The sequence below is a fragment of the Motacilla alba genome, chromosome 7 (genome assembly GCF_015832195.1).
Source record: "Motacilla alba alba isolate MOTALB_02 chromosome 7, Motacilla_alba_V1.0_pri, whole genome shotgun sequence".
Classification (NCBI taxonomy): domain Eukaryota; kingdom Metazoa; phylum Chordata; class Aves; order Passeriformes; family Motacillidae; genus Motacilla; species Motacilla alba.
Window position 1 is genome coordinate 19065910 of NC_052022.1, and position 14816 is coordinate 19080725.

The 14816-nt window shown below is 40.2% G+C and overlaps 1 protein-coding gene across 3 annotated transcripts in view; it reads right to left on the reverse strand.

Moving 5' to 3' along the window:
- STK39 (serine/threonine kinase 39) overlaps positions 1-14550 on the reverse strand; it is a 79179-nt gene extending 64629 nt beyond the window's left edge. Inside the window, exon 1 of one of the 3 annotated variants that reach the window (XM_038143043.1) lies at positions 12476-12979. In XM_038143043.1, coding sequence (XP_037998971.1) covers positions 12476-12596 — 121 coding nt within the window. In that variant the 5' untranslated portion in view covers positions 12597-12979. The other 2 variants (XM_038143044.1, XM_038143042.1) reach the window with 2 other exon arrangements.
- Positions 14551-14816: the final 266 nt, after the last annotated feature.

Below are 14816 nucleotides of genomic sequence, written 5' to 3' on the forward strand. Positions count from 1 at the left end.
CAAACCATGAAGCCTTTACATCCAGTTGTCTCCTGCAGAACAAAACAAAATGATTATATACGGTCATACTCAAAAAACCCTCCAGCTTTGTAAGAACAATGGGGTTTTCCACTACTGGAAAAGTCATTCTGCTACAGACAAGTTCTCTTTGCCAATTTCAAATGTTAGCAGTGAAACAGTGCAATTTCAGACCACATCAAGATGCCTACTACTCCCATTTCACAACAGACAACAGGTCAGAGTTTCATCTTGTCCTGGTGTTTTTGCTGCCATCCTCTCTAGTGTAAGCATGCCCTTACAACCAACCTGTCCCTTCATGCTACAGACCATGCACTCCCTACCATCCTGTCCTCAGTGTAACAGAGCCATTAGAATTGCTTTTAACCGTCTGAGTTCACACAATAGAAACCTTCTCAAGAGCTACTACATATGGCCACACTTCACCTCTTGTGAAAGGATGTAATCTGAAAGCAGTTTTCTGCATTCCACTTTGCACATACTTCACAGAGAGCATATAAAAACTCCACAAATACTCGTCTGGGATTTAAGCTTACCCAAACAAGTTCCTTCAAGTTGTTCTAAATTTGACATAAAGGTATTTTTTCCTGTCTCCTTTTTTTTAAAGCATTAATTTAACCCTTGCAGAACCTGACTCAACAAAGAGAAGAAAGATATTTGACACTAACCTTTTAGTTTTAACTGCTCCCCATTAGTCAAGTCTCAAAAAGACAGTGAGGTGAGATGGTTGGACCATCTCACTGGCATATTGCACATGCCCACATACTTCATACAATGATGTGACGCTTGATTTATTCCATTATTGCTAAAAGTCTCATACTTTCCACTTATCATGGCACAGATCTCAAAATAGATCACAAACATTTCTTTTCAATTTTCTGCTTCTCAAAAACAAAAGCCCATTAGCCCATAATGACTCATCAAGTCTCTCTTTTAGCGGCTCAGTGTTAGTCTCTACAGTATTTCAGCACAAACCTCTTTTAAAGATTTCTGCAGTTTAGGTCACTCTAACAAAAGAGACCTTCCCCAATAGTACACTGGTTCTAATTTCTGAAGAGGAGGATGAAACTTGTTGATAATGGTAAGTTTTCTTGTTGACTAGGTATCTGAAGGGCTAGAGAACAGTTGCAATTGAAGAAGACTAAATATCTCAGAATCTATAAAGTCTTACATACCAACATATGCCACATGCAATTTTGTACACTTTTGCTCCCACGACCTACCGAAACCTCCTCTTAATATTAAATCTCTCATGACATCCTAGTTCTGAAGAAGAGCCCCCTAGGTAATTCTTAATTGTAACTCCTATACAACGTAACTGCAGGATTCCTTTTGCATAGAGCAGAACACACTTGTGCACAAAAATCGTGCACAAATCTAGATTAGGTTTCTTCTCATGAATACACGTGGAGGTTTTTAATGTAATATACAAAGCAAAATATACCTGTACTTATATAGAAGCTTGGAAAGCTATGTTGTATGTGCTCTATGTTGCAAGCAATATTGTGTAGCATATTTCCAGCATTACTAAATGTGTTATGAACCAATCAGCCCTTCAAAATATTCCACAGCAGCACTGGGCTAAACTAGCCTCTCCAGTTTCAAAAGAATTAATTCTGTTGGTGGCAAAGCAATACTTTCGGTTAACAAACAGAGAACAAAGAATATTTAATTCCTTTTGGTTTCTAGCTTTTACCCCACAATACTCTAGACAACTTTCAGTATTATTCACTTTCTTTCATATTACTTCCAGTGATTAAAATAAGTTATAAATCAGCCAGGCAAAGCTCATTTACACCTCCATAACTCCTAACTCTAAATCTTTCTGAAACTTAGCTTCTCCACAGAAAATGACCCATTATTTCCCTTTACATCTTCACATGACAAACACTTGAGTTCTTAAGAACCTCACAATAATCATGTAAATACAATTTACTAACAATTCCTGCCCACTGTGTGTTCTGGATTCATGCTGGGATCAAATCTCTCTCCTTATGATCAAATCTCTCTCCTTATAACTCACTTTGATACTTTGCTTATCCTAGTGTATTTAAGTGAATTATATCATAATTGCTAAGTGTTACATGAAATCAATGCCCACACCTAGAACTGCTACTTCTGAATTTTCAACATTCAAAGACTGATCTTTTTAGTTCCTCAACGAATTTGTTTTGCAGTTGGACATTTAAAAACATCCCTATTATGGCTACAGAACCACTGGGTTACTCAACTGTTGTAAAAACCTTTTTGGGACATCAGCTTACACAAAATCTGAGATCCAGCTGAGATCCCATACTGCTTTTTAAAAGCCCACTGTATAAACAATCCAGAAAAACCTATCCAAATATGCTATAAAGATATTTCAGTGATTGCAGAGAAGTCATAAATAGCCAAAATGTTGATGTCAAAATGATTATGCATCATACAAAACTTCTATGCAAGTGTTAAGACAACTTGTGCTACGGCTAAGATAAAGCAAGCTTCAGCATTAACCAGATATCATATTCTCCACACAGAAGGAAAAAGGCAGGGGGATTCACAAACAGCCCTAAACCCCTACATGCATGAAAAACAGCCACAGGAGGAAATGACCTAGCTTTCTGAGATATTCTCTTTATTATTTCACTAAAATAGTAAAAGAATTGATTCTAACAGATGTTTTGCCTAGATAAATTACAGAAAATATTTTGAGGTTTACTGTGATACAGCTCCCTGTCAAATCTGCAGAACAGAATAAAATTTTTTGCCAAACACACGTGAAATAGAAGTACTTTCTTGAACACAGAGGGTACTAGGATCAGACTATAGCAAATATGCATCAATCACAAACTAATTATTCAGGAAATATGACAAACTGGAACTGTACAAGAAAGTAGAGAAGCTCTACCAATGATCTGGAAAATACAAGTCTTACGTCCCTCCATCAGAGAGCTCAGACACGCTATATTGCAGGATCTCTTCTGAAACATCTTTCTTATCTGAAGAATAATCAGCTATCACCACCAGCAATGGGTAAAAGAATTTTAAGAGTTCTACTGTCACTGACAAAGGTATTTAAGAAATCTATGGCTAGAAAGTGAAACCAGATATATTTAGACCTGACATAGGGTTTTTTATTAGCAACTGTGCTCAGCTTTAAAATGAAATATCAGCCTAAGTGATGGCTTTTTGCTTTCAGACACTTTCTTGTTAAGGAGACTTCTGCCTAGAGTCATACAGAGCTCAGAGCCCATTTGTCAGCTTGATACAATGCCATCAACACACTAACATTAGACTGAAAAGTCCAAGGATGACTATTAACTATGTTTGGGGCATTCAAGTAAACCAGTCATGGAAATGTCAGCATCACAGCTGGTCAGGAAAACCTAAACAAAAGCAGTTCACTTTCAGCAGGTGTTATTTTCTCCCTGACTTGTCCTTTAAAATAGGTGAGTCATCTAAATAAAGTTGAAAGGGAACTGTCTAGGGAAACCCCCTATTATAAACACTACTCAAGATTAAATTCCTTTTGCTCTGCTCCACATCTCAATTATCTTCATAAGAAGTTTTATTTATAGGTTATAGGTTTATCTATATAAAAAAATCCACCATCACCACTATTTGAGACTTCGGAGTTATCAGAACTTGCCTTGTGGAAACGTCAGGATAAGACTGGTGTGATCTGCAGGCCCTGCTCCTGACCCCTTGTAAAGTTTCTGGCATAACTAACGCCACTTTATAAGGCAAGCAGGAATTCTCTGGGCCTGAATGGGTGACGTATTCATTCCTTTCCCCCTTATTCTCAGGCACTGAAGGTCCTGTGAACCAAGTAGACAAACCAAACAGATTTCTCCTTCCTCTCCCTCCCAGCTCCAAGATTCCTGGGAATCACAGTGATTACTCCATTATGTACAGCACTGAACATCCCAGGTCCCAGTGCTGGTGACGAACCTGTCACTGGGAAGTACAACAGCATAGGGAATACTAGAATTGCCTCTAACATCAAGCACTTACAAGTTCTGAGTAAGGAACTTGGACTCGAGCTGCTGGTGGACAGTGAGACCATGTTATTATCCATTCATCCTCACTTGAAAAGAAACATGGATTCTGATAATTTCATTCTTCCTGTTGTTTCATCATCAATATACAAACCATTATTCAATATGCATACAACTCTAAAAATCTGGAAGGCAAAACCCACACTGAAAAGGTCTCTGTATAACTATGGGAGAACTTGGTATTCACTGTGGAGCCAAAAATTACCTCACCAGGGTACCATCAGAACTCCACAGAACTCCCTTATAAAAATAGGGCAAATTGAAGATTTGCTATGCTGAGTCAGATCTCCTGCCTAGAAAGAAGCTGTTAAAAAAGAATTACTATTCATTTCTGAAGTAGCACTATAAACAAATTGTGGTGTTGATTTAGTCGGCAAATTTTATTGTTTCTCATTTTGCTTGAAAGTAAACACTTGGAACAATTCTAATACTATGAATGCAGTATTTTCCAAGTATTCCGGATGTCACCACATAGTGCATCATTCTCTTCCGAGAATGAAAAACAGCCATCTACCAAAACAAAGGCGTTATTGCTACTGTAGTGCCATAAAGATCTCTAATTAATATAGCAGTGTTGAGCTACAAATCTTCAGCTAGTTCACCCCAACAAAATGTGCCTCCTGGAATTTGGGTCTACTGTGACCACACACTACAAGCAGAAAATTTACCAATATTTCTCATATATTGCTTCTCCTGAAGCAATGGAAGAGTTAGAGCAATATTAATACTATCATATGATTAAATTTTCATTAGGTAATTCTAATCCAATTCTAATGAGGTTCCTATTATTAGTCTGAAGTGGCTTAGAGTCTGGAAGCACAAGACACTAAGAGGAATAAATTATAAGCTTAAATTCAGTCCCTGTAATAAAATGTCTTCAAAGCAAAAAAGTGAGGAGGAAAAAGCAACTTTATAATTAAATGGCTATGCTTCTGAGTCCAAATATGTTACTTCTCAGAAGTCTAAAGCAATAGCTCAAGTTTATGCTCTTGTTCATATTACTCCTAGAAGACAGAAACCACAATTAACAAATACACAGTATTTTTCTGGTCAGTTAAATTAACTATTTTTGTACCATTTCCCTGAACCAGGTATACTTGGCACATAGACATTCAATATGAATCTTGACTTTCAAGGTATTTAAGTACACAATTCTTCTGAAAGGATGATTAGGAACACAAAAAAGCTCCAAATTTTCAGTCTGCTTCCAATTCTAATTTTTCTAAGTGCAGAAGCATAGCTCAAAAGCTATGTAATGACTATGTTACATCAGCCTATAGGACATTCTCAAGTTTCATCTATATTTAACTTACAATCAAAATACCTCAGAGGAATTTAGACATCCACAGGAATAATTAGGCTAATCAAATAATTCAGAAACTGTTATTTGTAAAGATGAAGGATTAATGGAGACAGCTAATTTATTATACTGAAGTTTCACTTCTTATAAGGAAAAAGCACTGTTTTAGAGAGAATTCTTTCCTCGAGCCTTTTATACCATACCAGTCTCACCTCATTCTGCCTGACAATGTTCTTACATTTCTGCTGCATGATAATTTTCTTCAACTCACAAGCTTCAACCATGCAACCCTTGTGCACATCCTAAGACCTTCAAACATAGCAAGAAACAATGAAATCTAGGAAAGTTGTAAGGATTTCATCCCACTGGAAAGACTGTGCGGTAAAAGGCAGAAATACAGAAAAATCCACTCATTCAACACAGCTTATTCTTTATTTACACAGGGTAAGAAGTATCAACATAAGTATGATTTTTCTGGGGATCTGGGGAAACTCACTTTTAATTTTGGGCACCAGAAAATGTCCTAGTGACCTATTTGTTTTCCAAGAGCAGCAAGTATGGCACTTCCTCTGCAACCTCTGCTAAGCAGTATCCCAGTGACTTCAGCAAACCCAAGAAATTAAGAAAGTAGCTAATTTAATTTGATTTTTAGGGCCCATTCTTTAAATATCAAGAATTACTATTATTACTGAAAGCAAAAAAAAAAAGCCTCTATCAACTGCTGCCTTACAGTTTCAAATTATTTTGGAAGGTCAAATGGAGGAAGAGAAAGACAGAACCAAGGCAGTGCACACAAGAATTAAATATGACCTAGACAAGTAGCCACTATATGAGCCAGCCACATCTCCTTTGCATGGAGAGCTAACTGTGTTTTCCCCTCAAGCCAATCAGAACAGATGTGGTTTTGTTTCCAGTTAACAAAGAGAAGCTCCATTTGACAAACAGATTCTGGAAAAAAACCAAAAACAACTGGTTTAGGATCTAAGAGAAAGTGATTCTTCACTAAAATATAAAAAGTAAAGCAGTTCTTAAGTTGTTTCAGAACATCTGACCCAATCTAAAATAGCTCTGCCAGGTCTGAACTTGGCCCCTGCCATCAAAGCACAGTGCTGGTTACAAGAAGTAGTTCTACTCTGAAGATGCAAAGCCTTGCTGTTGTAACACTTAGCAAGGGGCAAAATCATGCAATCCCTTCTAATTTCTACACGTTCACCAGTAGAGTGGCTCCTCTTCTAACACTCAAGCAAATCCTGTGGAGCCAGGACTTTGCAGGTTCCAGAGGTATTGGGCCTTAACTGTAAGAAGAACTTAGATGGAAGGGAAAGAAAAAGCATAGGGAGAAGAGAGCAACCAAAAGGGAAGTAGGCAGATGGGAAGAGCAGGAAAGTACATTTTCTATAAATTATCATTACACAGCACCAGCCAACTGCCTGATGTGTTGATATATGTTCCTTTACCCTTACAGTAAACAAGGTAACTTTAAAACAAGCTTAATATCCTGGTTACTTCCAATCAGGAGAAACCCAAAGGAAGCTCTAAGCTCTTATTTTTCTCTTTTTTTTTTTTCAATTTACATTAATTTTGCTTTAAAATTCACCAGATTATTAAAAAAAAAAAAGTTTGAACATGGAATCAATTAAAATTTTACTTCTATTGAACCAATGAAAACTACAGCTATGTACAGCCATGTCTCCAATCAAGGTATTTCTAATGCATTTCCATTAAAAAAAAAAGAAAGGCACCAAGACAGGTCCCTTCCCCAACACTACCATGTGGAGACAAAGCAAATAATTAACAACTCCAAGCTCTGCACAGCCTCATTAGCAGCACAGCACTGTGAATGTTCCACAAGGTGTTTTTAAACTGTACCATGACCACCTTTACCCTGGCAACTGAATTAAAAGCCACTCCTTATTAAAATACTAAATGGGGATTTAATAATTCCATAGTTTCTACAGATGGTTATTAGCAGACAGAAAATTTCAACCAATTATTTCTCAAAACATAAAATTTAATTTATAAAATTAAACTCTTCCTGCCAAGCTGCAATTGTATTAAGTTACAATTAATATTACAAAGGCTGTATTGAATATGTGCATGTAAGATATGCTTAGGCTGCTATAGTAACTTTTACGATTAATTGGTAAGGAATAGAATCTATTTTGAAGCAGAATTAAGGCAGACACATTTTTCTTTTTTACAAAAAGTTTTGGTAAAAAGACATTAGGTAGCATTAAATATTATTTATCAAATAATGCAGATTGTCATGCAAGAATTATGGAGGTTTTGCAAGAGCAAATACAAAATTTTGCCATAGCTTTAGTTGTTAGTGTGATATTTCTTATTTCTTAGTTGTTTAGTTGTTAGTGTGTTATTTCTTTCAGTACAGTGTGATTTACTTTACAACACATACATAAAAACTACTGCAAAAGAAAGACCTTCAAATGTTTAAAAAAATGCTGATTCAGCACAGGGATAAAAAAATTTTGGAAAATGTGAATGAGACATGAGCATCTGATTAACAGAACAACAACAAAGAACTGTAATTTCACCTTTAACTATAGAGGGTTTTCAAAACAGTGTACAGCACTACCAACAGGAACATGGGTTCCTGAGGATCATAAACAGAGATAGTCAAAGATCTCTGATAACAACAAATATAGGAGAGTCTATTCTCTGTCACACAAATAGCCATTAGCAATACATGCAGCAGGGGAGGAAAAAAAAAGTAAATTACATACCCTGGAAGCACGACTAAAGACCCTAGAGCCATTAATCAAGAGTGATTCTCAGGCTGCTTATAATAAGAACCACAAAATCAGCAGAACAGGCTCACATAGTAACTTGTTCTACTCAAAATCCCAACACACTTGACTTAGCAATGCTGCACCTTATGAGGCAACAAACCACAAGATATTTTTAAGCTCAAAAGTTAGAAAAAAAAATAGACAAACACAGAAGTTCAACTAAGGTAACTTTTTAATGATTTGCAGCCAACATAGATAATCCATCTCATAAAAGTAACCCTTTATTTCAATCTAATTCTGGCTGTTTCCCAGCCAAAATAATTTTCCAAATCAGTTGCAGCAGGAGAGAAAAATACAATTTTATAATGGAAACTAGTACCCAACCTAATCACAAGATAATCCACTGCTTCTCCATAACAGAATCCACCTTCCCTCAATGCAGGATGACAACAAGTTACATCTGGCAGAGAAGCATCAACTCCAAAATAGCTTTCCAAAATAAAGTTGAAGCTACTTGATCATACCTAAACAAAAAAATAAAATAAAAAAACTGACCAAGATTTAATGCTGCTTTGTCTCATCTACACAATGTAGGGCTCATTTCAATTTAAAAGGTAGAAAGACAATTTCTAAAAAACTGAAAACTGAATAAAGTGCTAATGTTGATTACCATTTAAATGTTTGTTCTATGAATATTTATATTGCTTCTGAGAAAAAAAAAAACACCTCATATGTACATGACAAATTCAAAGAAACCTATTTCAGTTATTTTATTCTGAATACTTGGTTATAAACCCAAACTGCTTACACCTCTCACAGTATTGCTTTTATTAGGTGCTACTTTTTTAATCCAAGTCATATTCATCTTATAAAAAAAAAAAAGACAAAAACCAACAAAATCCCCTCCACACATATTAAAATCCACTGAGCATTTTAATGCATTTAAATCTTAGAAAGAGATCTCCCAGGTCTTCACTAATTTAAATCTGGCTCTACCTTAATAGCAATTACAGTTCTTATCTCTGTAACTACTGCCAGAAGGTTGGTTGGATCCTCCTTTCCTACCAATTAGGAATCCCCTTCTAACACCTAAGTGCTTTTACATATGGACAGCCTGTATTAACCTGAATTAACGTTAAAGTTTCCTCTTTAGGATACACATTTACAGAGAGCAATCAGTGCGTTTCTCCCACTCCAGAAAACATAAGCATCTAGGCATTTATTGGAAGAGCCTCTTCCTTGCATCAAACCTATCAATCACAAAGCCATGCAGCAAGTCAAACAGGGAATCTGATCCAGCAGAAAACTGACCCGGCAGAAGAACTAGTTCGCTGTCAGATCAATGTGATCCTTTCAGCAGCTGCCTGTTAGAGCAGATTAAATGTATCATGAAACTGCACACAAAGAGTTTACAGAGAACTGGCCAGCCACCTACAAAATAAAGCCAACTTGAAATAACATCTCATAAGAAGCACTCCTTAAAGCTAGTATTTTCTCCTCAGCAGACACTTGAATCTCCCAGCTGTCCTGCAGGATACAACAGACAGAAAATTTAAAAAAAAAAAAAAAAAAAGCTTTTTCATTGGAAATCCATATCATATGGCCTTGGTTTTCAGCATAGCATGTGGCTAGACACAGATGAGCACTAAGTGTTCATGTTCTCACAGAGAAGAATAGAACTTCTCCAACTGCTAAATCCAAGGGATGGAGATGGCCCACAAGACTAACAATTACTTTCATTTCATAATCCCCGCCAAAACTTTTAAAAATTCCTAAAACAGCTATTCCTGCATCTCTGCTTTAGTTACCAAAGAATCTAAAGTCTATTCTGCCAGGAAGCATTGTGATAAACCATTATGATGTATCTTTCTTCCTGCAAAGCCCAAAAATCTTCACAGCATTGTTCTTTTTTCTCATTTAACTGGGAAAGGGCTGTTGTAACTGAACTCAACTGACACTACGCAGCTCCTCAGGGAGAAGTATGCGGTGCTTTGCAGAGGTGATCAGCTCTGTTTCAGCAAGAGGTAACTACTCCTGTGCACAACGCAATTAACCCTGGCATAGCGCGTGCAAAGGGTTGCTGCTGAACTAAGTTCAGACTGTGTCATTATCTCCTTCTTCAGATATAAAAAATATTTTTTAAGAGTCGCATACCATGTTCATTAAAACTGACAAAATTCATCCTACAGCTCCAAAATTATGTTAGCAAGTGGTCAAACACATGGAATCTACAGGGGCCTTGGTTTGGCTGGGGTTTTTTTTAGAAAATGGGGTAGGGTGTGTTCAGTTGGGTTTTTTTTACTATTTTTAATAGTATCCAGACTAAATTTAATCTCATAGTGAGTCTCCTGTAAATTAAGAAGGTGTTAATGAAAAAAGACATGTTTGTCTAAGCACAAGGTTTTTTAGTCAAGTGGTATAAAATAAATCTCAGCAACTTGCAAAGAAAGTCATGGAAGAAACCTAAGTTTAGTGAAATTGCAGCAGGCAAGTTCAGTGCATCCAAGAATCTGATTCAATATATCCTGACCTCAATTTACTCCCTAGGCGTTCAGTTAAATAACATCAATATTTAGGAGCACCTATCAATAAATAGGTAACTAGCAAAAAAGTTTCTCTACAGATCAGTATCTGCAAGTTAGATTTAGCATCCACTTGTTCAATGGATGTATATAAATATATATTAGCAGTTAGGATTACAGGTTACATATCCAACGATACAAGCTTTTAAGCAGAAAGAATAAAGTGGAAAGGAGTTTTTAAAGGCAATTCTCACACAAACATTCTACAGGTACTGTAACAGAAAACAACTATTATTTAAGTAACTCATATGACCCATATTACACCCTAGACAAGGATTAATCCCAATACCTTTGAGGCCTTTTTCACCTTAGAAGAGGGATCTTCTCCTCAGCAAAGAAACAACTTTATGCTAGTAGAATCACTTCCACTTGGCTAACTTTGATCTATTCCCCAGACTGAGGAAGACAGTCCTCTGTCCAGTAAGCCCATGTGTTTGGGGGGCCTCCATAGACAGCACCTGTTCAATACCGTACCTAGTCAGACACCTCCAGGGACCTGAACACCCGAACCCTCCTCCCTCCTTAGTCCCTGTTCACAGCCTGGAAGTACAAACAGAAACACAAAGGTACCACCTGGGTCAACAAAAATCCATCCCATTTTAAGGAAGAAGTACTTTTCTCAGCTATTTTGTTTCTGCCTGTGAAAAATAAAAAAAGCTGAATACACACAACTTCCAGATCGATAACATGCAGTTCTGGTTGTCATCAGCCTGACAACAATTAGCAATTAGTGTAATACTGAAGAGAATCAACAGCAGGCATCAGCAGGCAAGTCACCTGGACTTCTCATTTAAGTGGCCTTATTTGTAAGAAACAGCAATCAGAGCTGGTCTTTGCCATCTGTGGCATTTGCTAGAAGTTTAAAATGTTACATACAAATAAGAGCAAGTTTTCTCAAAGTAGATCATTAGATTAGCAACAAGCAGCATCTAGGGCAAGAGATGAAAAACTTTCCATTGCACATACTTTCAACAACAGTTAGCATTTCACAAAGTAAAATTCAAAATAACCTTATCCAAATAAAGGGAATGGAGACTGAATACATCTGATCCGCATTAGTTGGATATGTGAACAAAGTGCCGAAGCACACAACCAAGAAAGTCCCGTTCCTACAGGGACACGGGAGGGGGCCAGCAGAGGGGTTAAACTTCACATGGCAAACCGGGTCAAAAGCAGGTTGGCTAGGGTGAAAGCGAAGCTGTAATCCCCCGCTGGCCTTACGTGCCAGTGCCACCGACGGGCATAGGGCCGAGGGGCATAAAGAGATGCGAACAAGATGAAAGAGTAAGGGAGAAGAGGAAATAGTTTAAATATGTATATACGTATATATACTGATTAAGAGAGAGTCGTCATGTGAGCAGCAGATCTACGGGTGAGATTTACCTCCCCCATGAAAGCACCGGAAAAATGCAGAGTAATCTAAGCGGATGCACGCACATGTGCGCATCCACGGACACACACAGCACACAGAGCGCATCTGCGGAGTTGCCGGGGTCCCAGCGCAAACCAGCAGGTCAAGGCTGGAGTGACGATGCACCGCAGGACAGCGGCGCCTCCGCCGAGCCGCACCGGGCGGGGCACGGCGGGTTCCAGCAGGAGCCGCCGCCCCCCGGGGCCGCCCGCTGCCGGGCGGATAAAGTTTGCAGCAGCCGCCGCTGCAGTGCCGGGTGCGTCCGCCGCAGTGAACGAGCCCTGCCTGCGGGAGAGCGAGCGCCGGTAGGCCCGGAGCCGGCCGTGGCATCCCTGCCTTCCTTCCCCACCTCCGCCCCGCCGCGCCCCCGCTCCACTGACCGATCACCTCCTGCAGCTCGTAGGCGTCCCTGCAGATGGGCCAGCCGGCGGCCGGAGCGGCGGGTACGGGCGCCGGCTGGGGCTGCTGGACGTGGACCGGCGACTCGCCCTGCTCCGCCATGATGCTGCCCGAGCGCCCAGGCACCCGACGACCTTCTCCAAACTTCCCCTCCAGCAACACCTTTCAGCCGCACTCTGCCTCCCGCCCGCCCTGCCCGAGCAGCCGGCCGCCCGCCCGGCGGAGGGAGGAGGCAGGGCACCGAGGGGGAGGAGGCAGAGGCGGGCGTCGCCGCCGGCCCCGGCCGCTCGCCCAGCGCCGCCGCGGAGAGACGGAGCCCGAGCGCGGAGCCCGGGCCCCGGGCGGTATCGGCGCGGCGCCGGCAGAGCGAGGCGGTGCCCCCGGCGCGCCCCCGCCCGAGGGAGAAGCGCGGGCGCTCTCGCAGAGGCGCCCCAAGGGAGCGGCCCCGCGCACCCCGGCGCTCGCCGCCTTCCCCGGCACCTCGTAACCTACCTGCCCGCCCGCGGGCGGCAGCTCCGGCCATCGCCCTTCCCCGCTCATCCCGCGGCTCGCTGGGATGCTCTGTGCGTCTGGAAGCACCGCGAGGTCCTGCCCAGGGCGGCGGGCTGAGCGTGTGCAGGCCACGGCCCTGCCGGCGGACTGCCGGACCCCGCCACGGCCAAACGCGGGGCTGGGCAGGAGGGGAGGGAGGGAGGGAAGCCACCTCGCGTGGCGGATGCTGAAGCACCTGTTAGGCCGATTAGGCCGATAGCATAAGCACACAGGCTGCTCTGGAGCACAGCTCACTAGAAATGTCACTGCTGAGTGCGCTGCTGCTCAAGATGACTTGTATTCGAATTTGAGGACGTGAGGAAAGCATTTTCTTTCGTCAGTGATCGTGCTGCAGTCCTGCAAAGTGTTTAAATCACCATACGACGAGTAGCCCTCTCCAGGATGAGTAGGACAGCTGCACCGTGTTACTTTAGTGCAGACACTGCCTCAGTTCATGACACCGAGAAGGACTGAGGGCAGTTGAAAATGCTCCCCTCGGCTAACCAGTACCAAGTGATTTAAACAAATAAGAATCATGCTTAAGCGTCTCTAGTGCTTCCCATTATACAGTGCAAGGTAAAAAAAAATACAACCTGGGGTTCAACAAAACTGTTAATAGTATAGATTTTTTTTCTTCTACACTCTTAGTAGTGTCAAATGTTCAATGTTATCATCAGAATTTTACTTACTATGAAGTAATTTAGAAAATAGTTGTGTAGTCTACAGTCTCACTCCAACTTTGAATGCTTTGCTTTTTAAGACTTAGGAAGCTCTGACAAGAAGAGTGGTAACATAAGATTTCCATATAGTTCAAAATCTTACTTCCTCCTACAGAATGAACTTACCATAATTAGAACTAATACAGAATGTGAGCAGGAAAGCTATAGCACTGCCTAAAAGAACAGAACCTCATGAATTGTTAGGAAGTATGAAATGTGATCTAGAGTCAAGAAAAGATACATGTAACAACTAACACCTGTTAGCTACTTTGTTCCATTTGGGATAATGCCCTTTTACTAACTAATTTTTTGTGTGTGTGGTTAATTCAGTGAGGACTCAGTTAATTGAAGGTTATTCCAAAAAGGAAAGCAAGTTACTTCTAGTTTGTTGTGTTGCTGAGAAAGCTGAAGTCCTAACCACTGCTTAATGATTCATCAGGTAGATCAGCAACTTGCAAATATTTGCACACTGCACTTCCATTTTCTCATAAGCAAAAGTTTACCTTGGTATAGAGACTTCAAGCAGTAGAATAAAAATATTCTACATTTTTGTGCTAAACTAGTGATTTCTCTCAATCTCATTTTTAAAAGCTACATGATGGGAGTATTTTCTTATATACAAATTAGAAATTATTTGCCACAAAACTGAAGGTCAGCAAGACTTGGAAGAGGAAGTACTAAACTGTCATTCGGCATTAAGTTTAATGCCAAGACCTTTCTGCCAGGAATAGCATAAAAAATAGTAAAAGAGCAACAGCACAGGCCAAATCAATCAGCAGAGAAAATGGGTTACTCACTATTGATGGAAAACAGCCAACTTCTCCATCTGTACTCAGTTGTAGTGGGGGGGGAGGAGGTTGGATTGGAGGTGGTTAGTTTCTGAGCCATGAATTTCTGTGATGCTACTGCCATATCGCTCTTCAAATTGCCGGTTAACATCTGATACCATTATAGGTATTTTTGTCCTGATTATTGCCCAATTTGCCCAACTAATCCCTACAATTTTGGGGATTTCTAGAGTGCACCCGTACTCTGTAATTCCTTGAAATCAGTAGCTTCCACAGGAGGACCC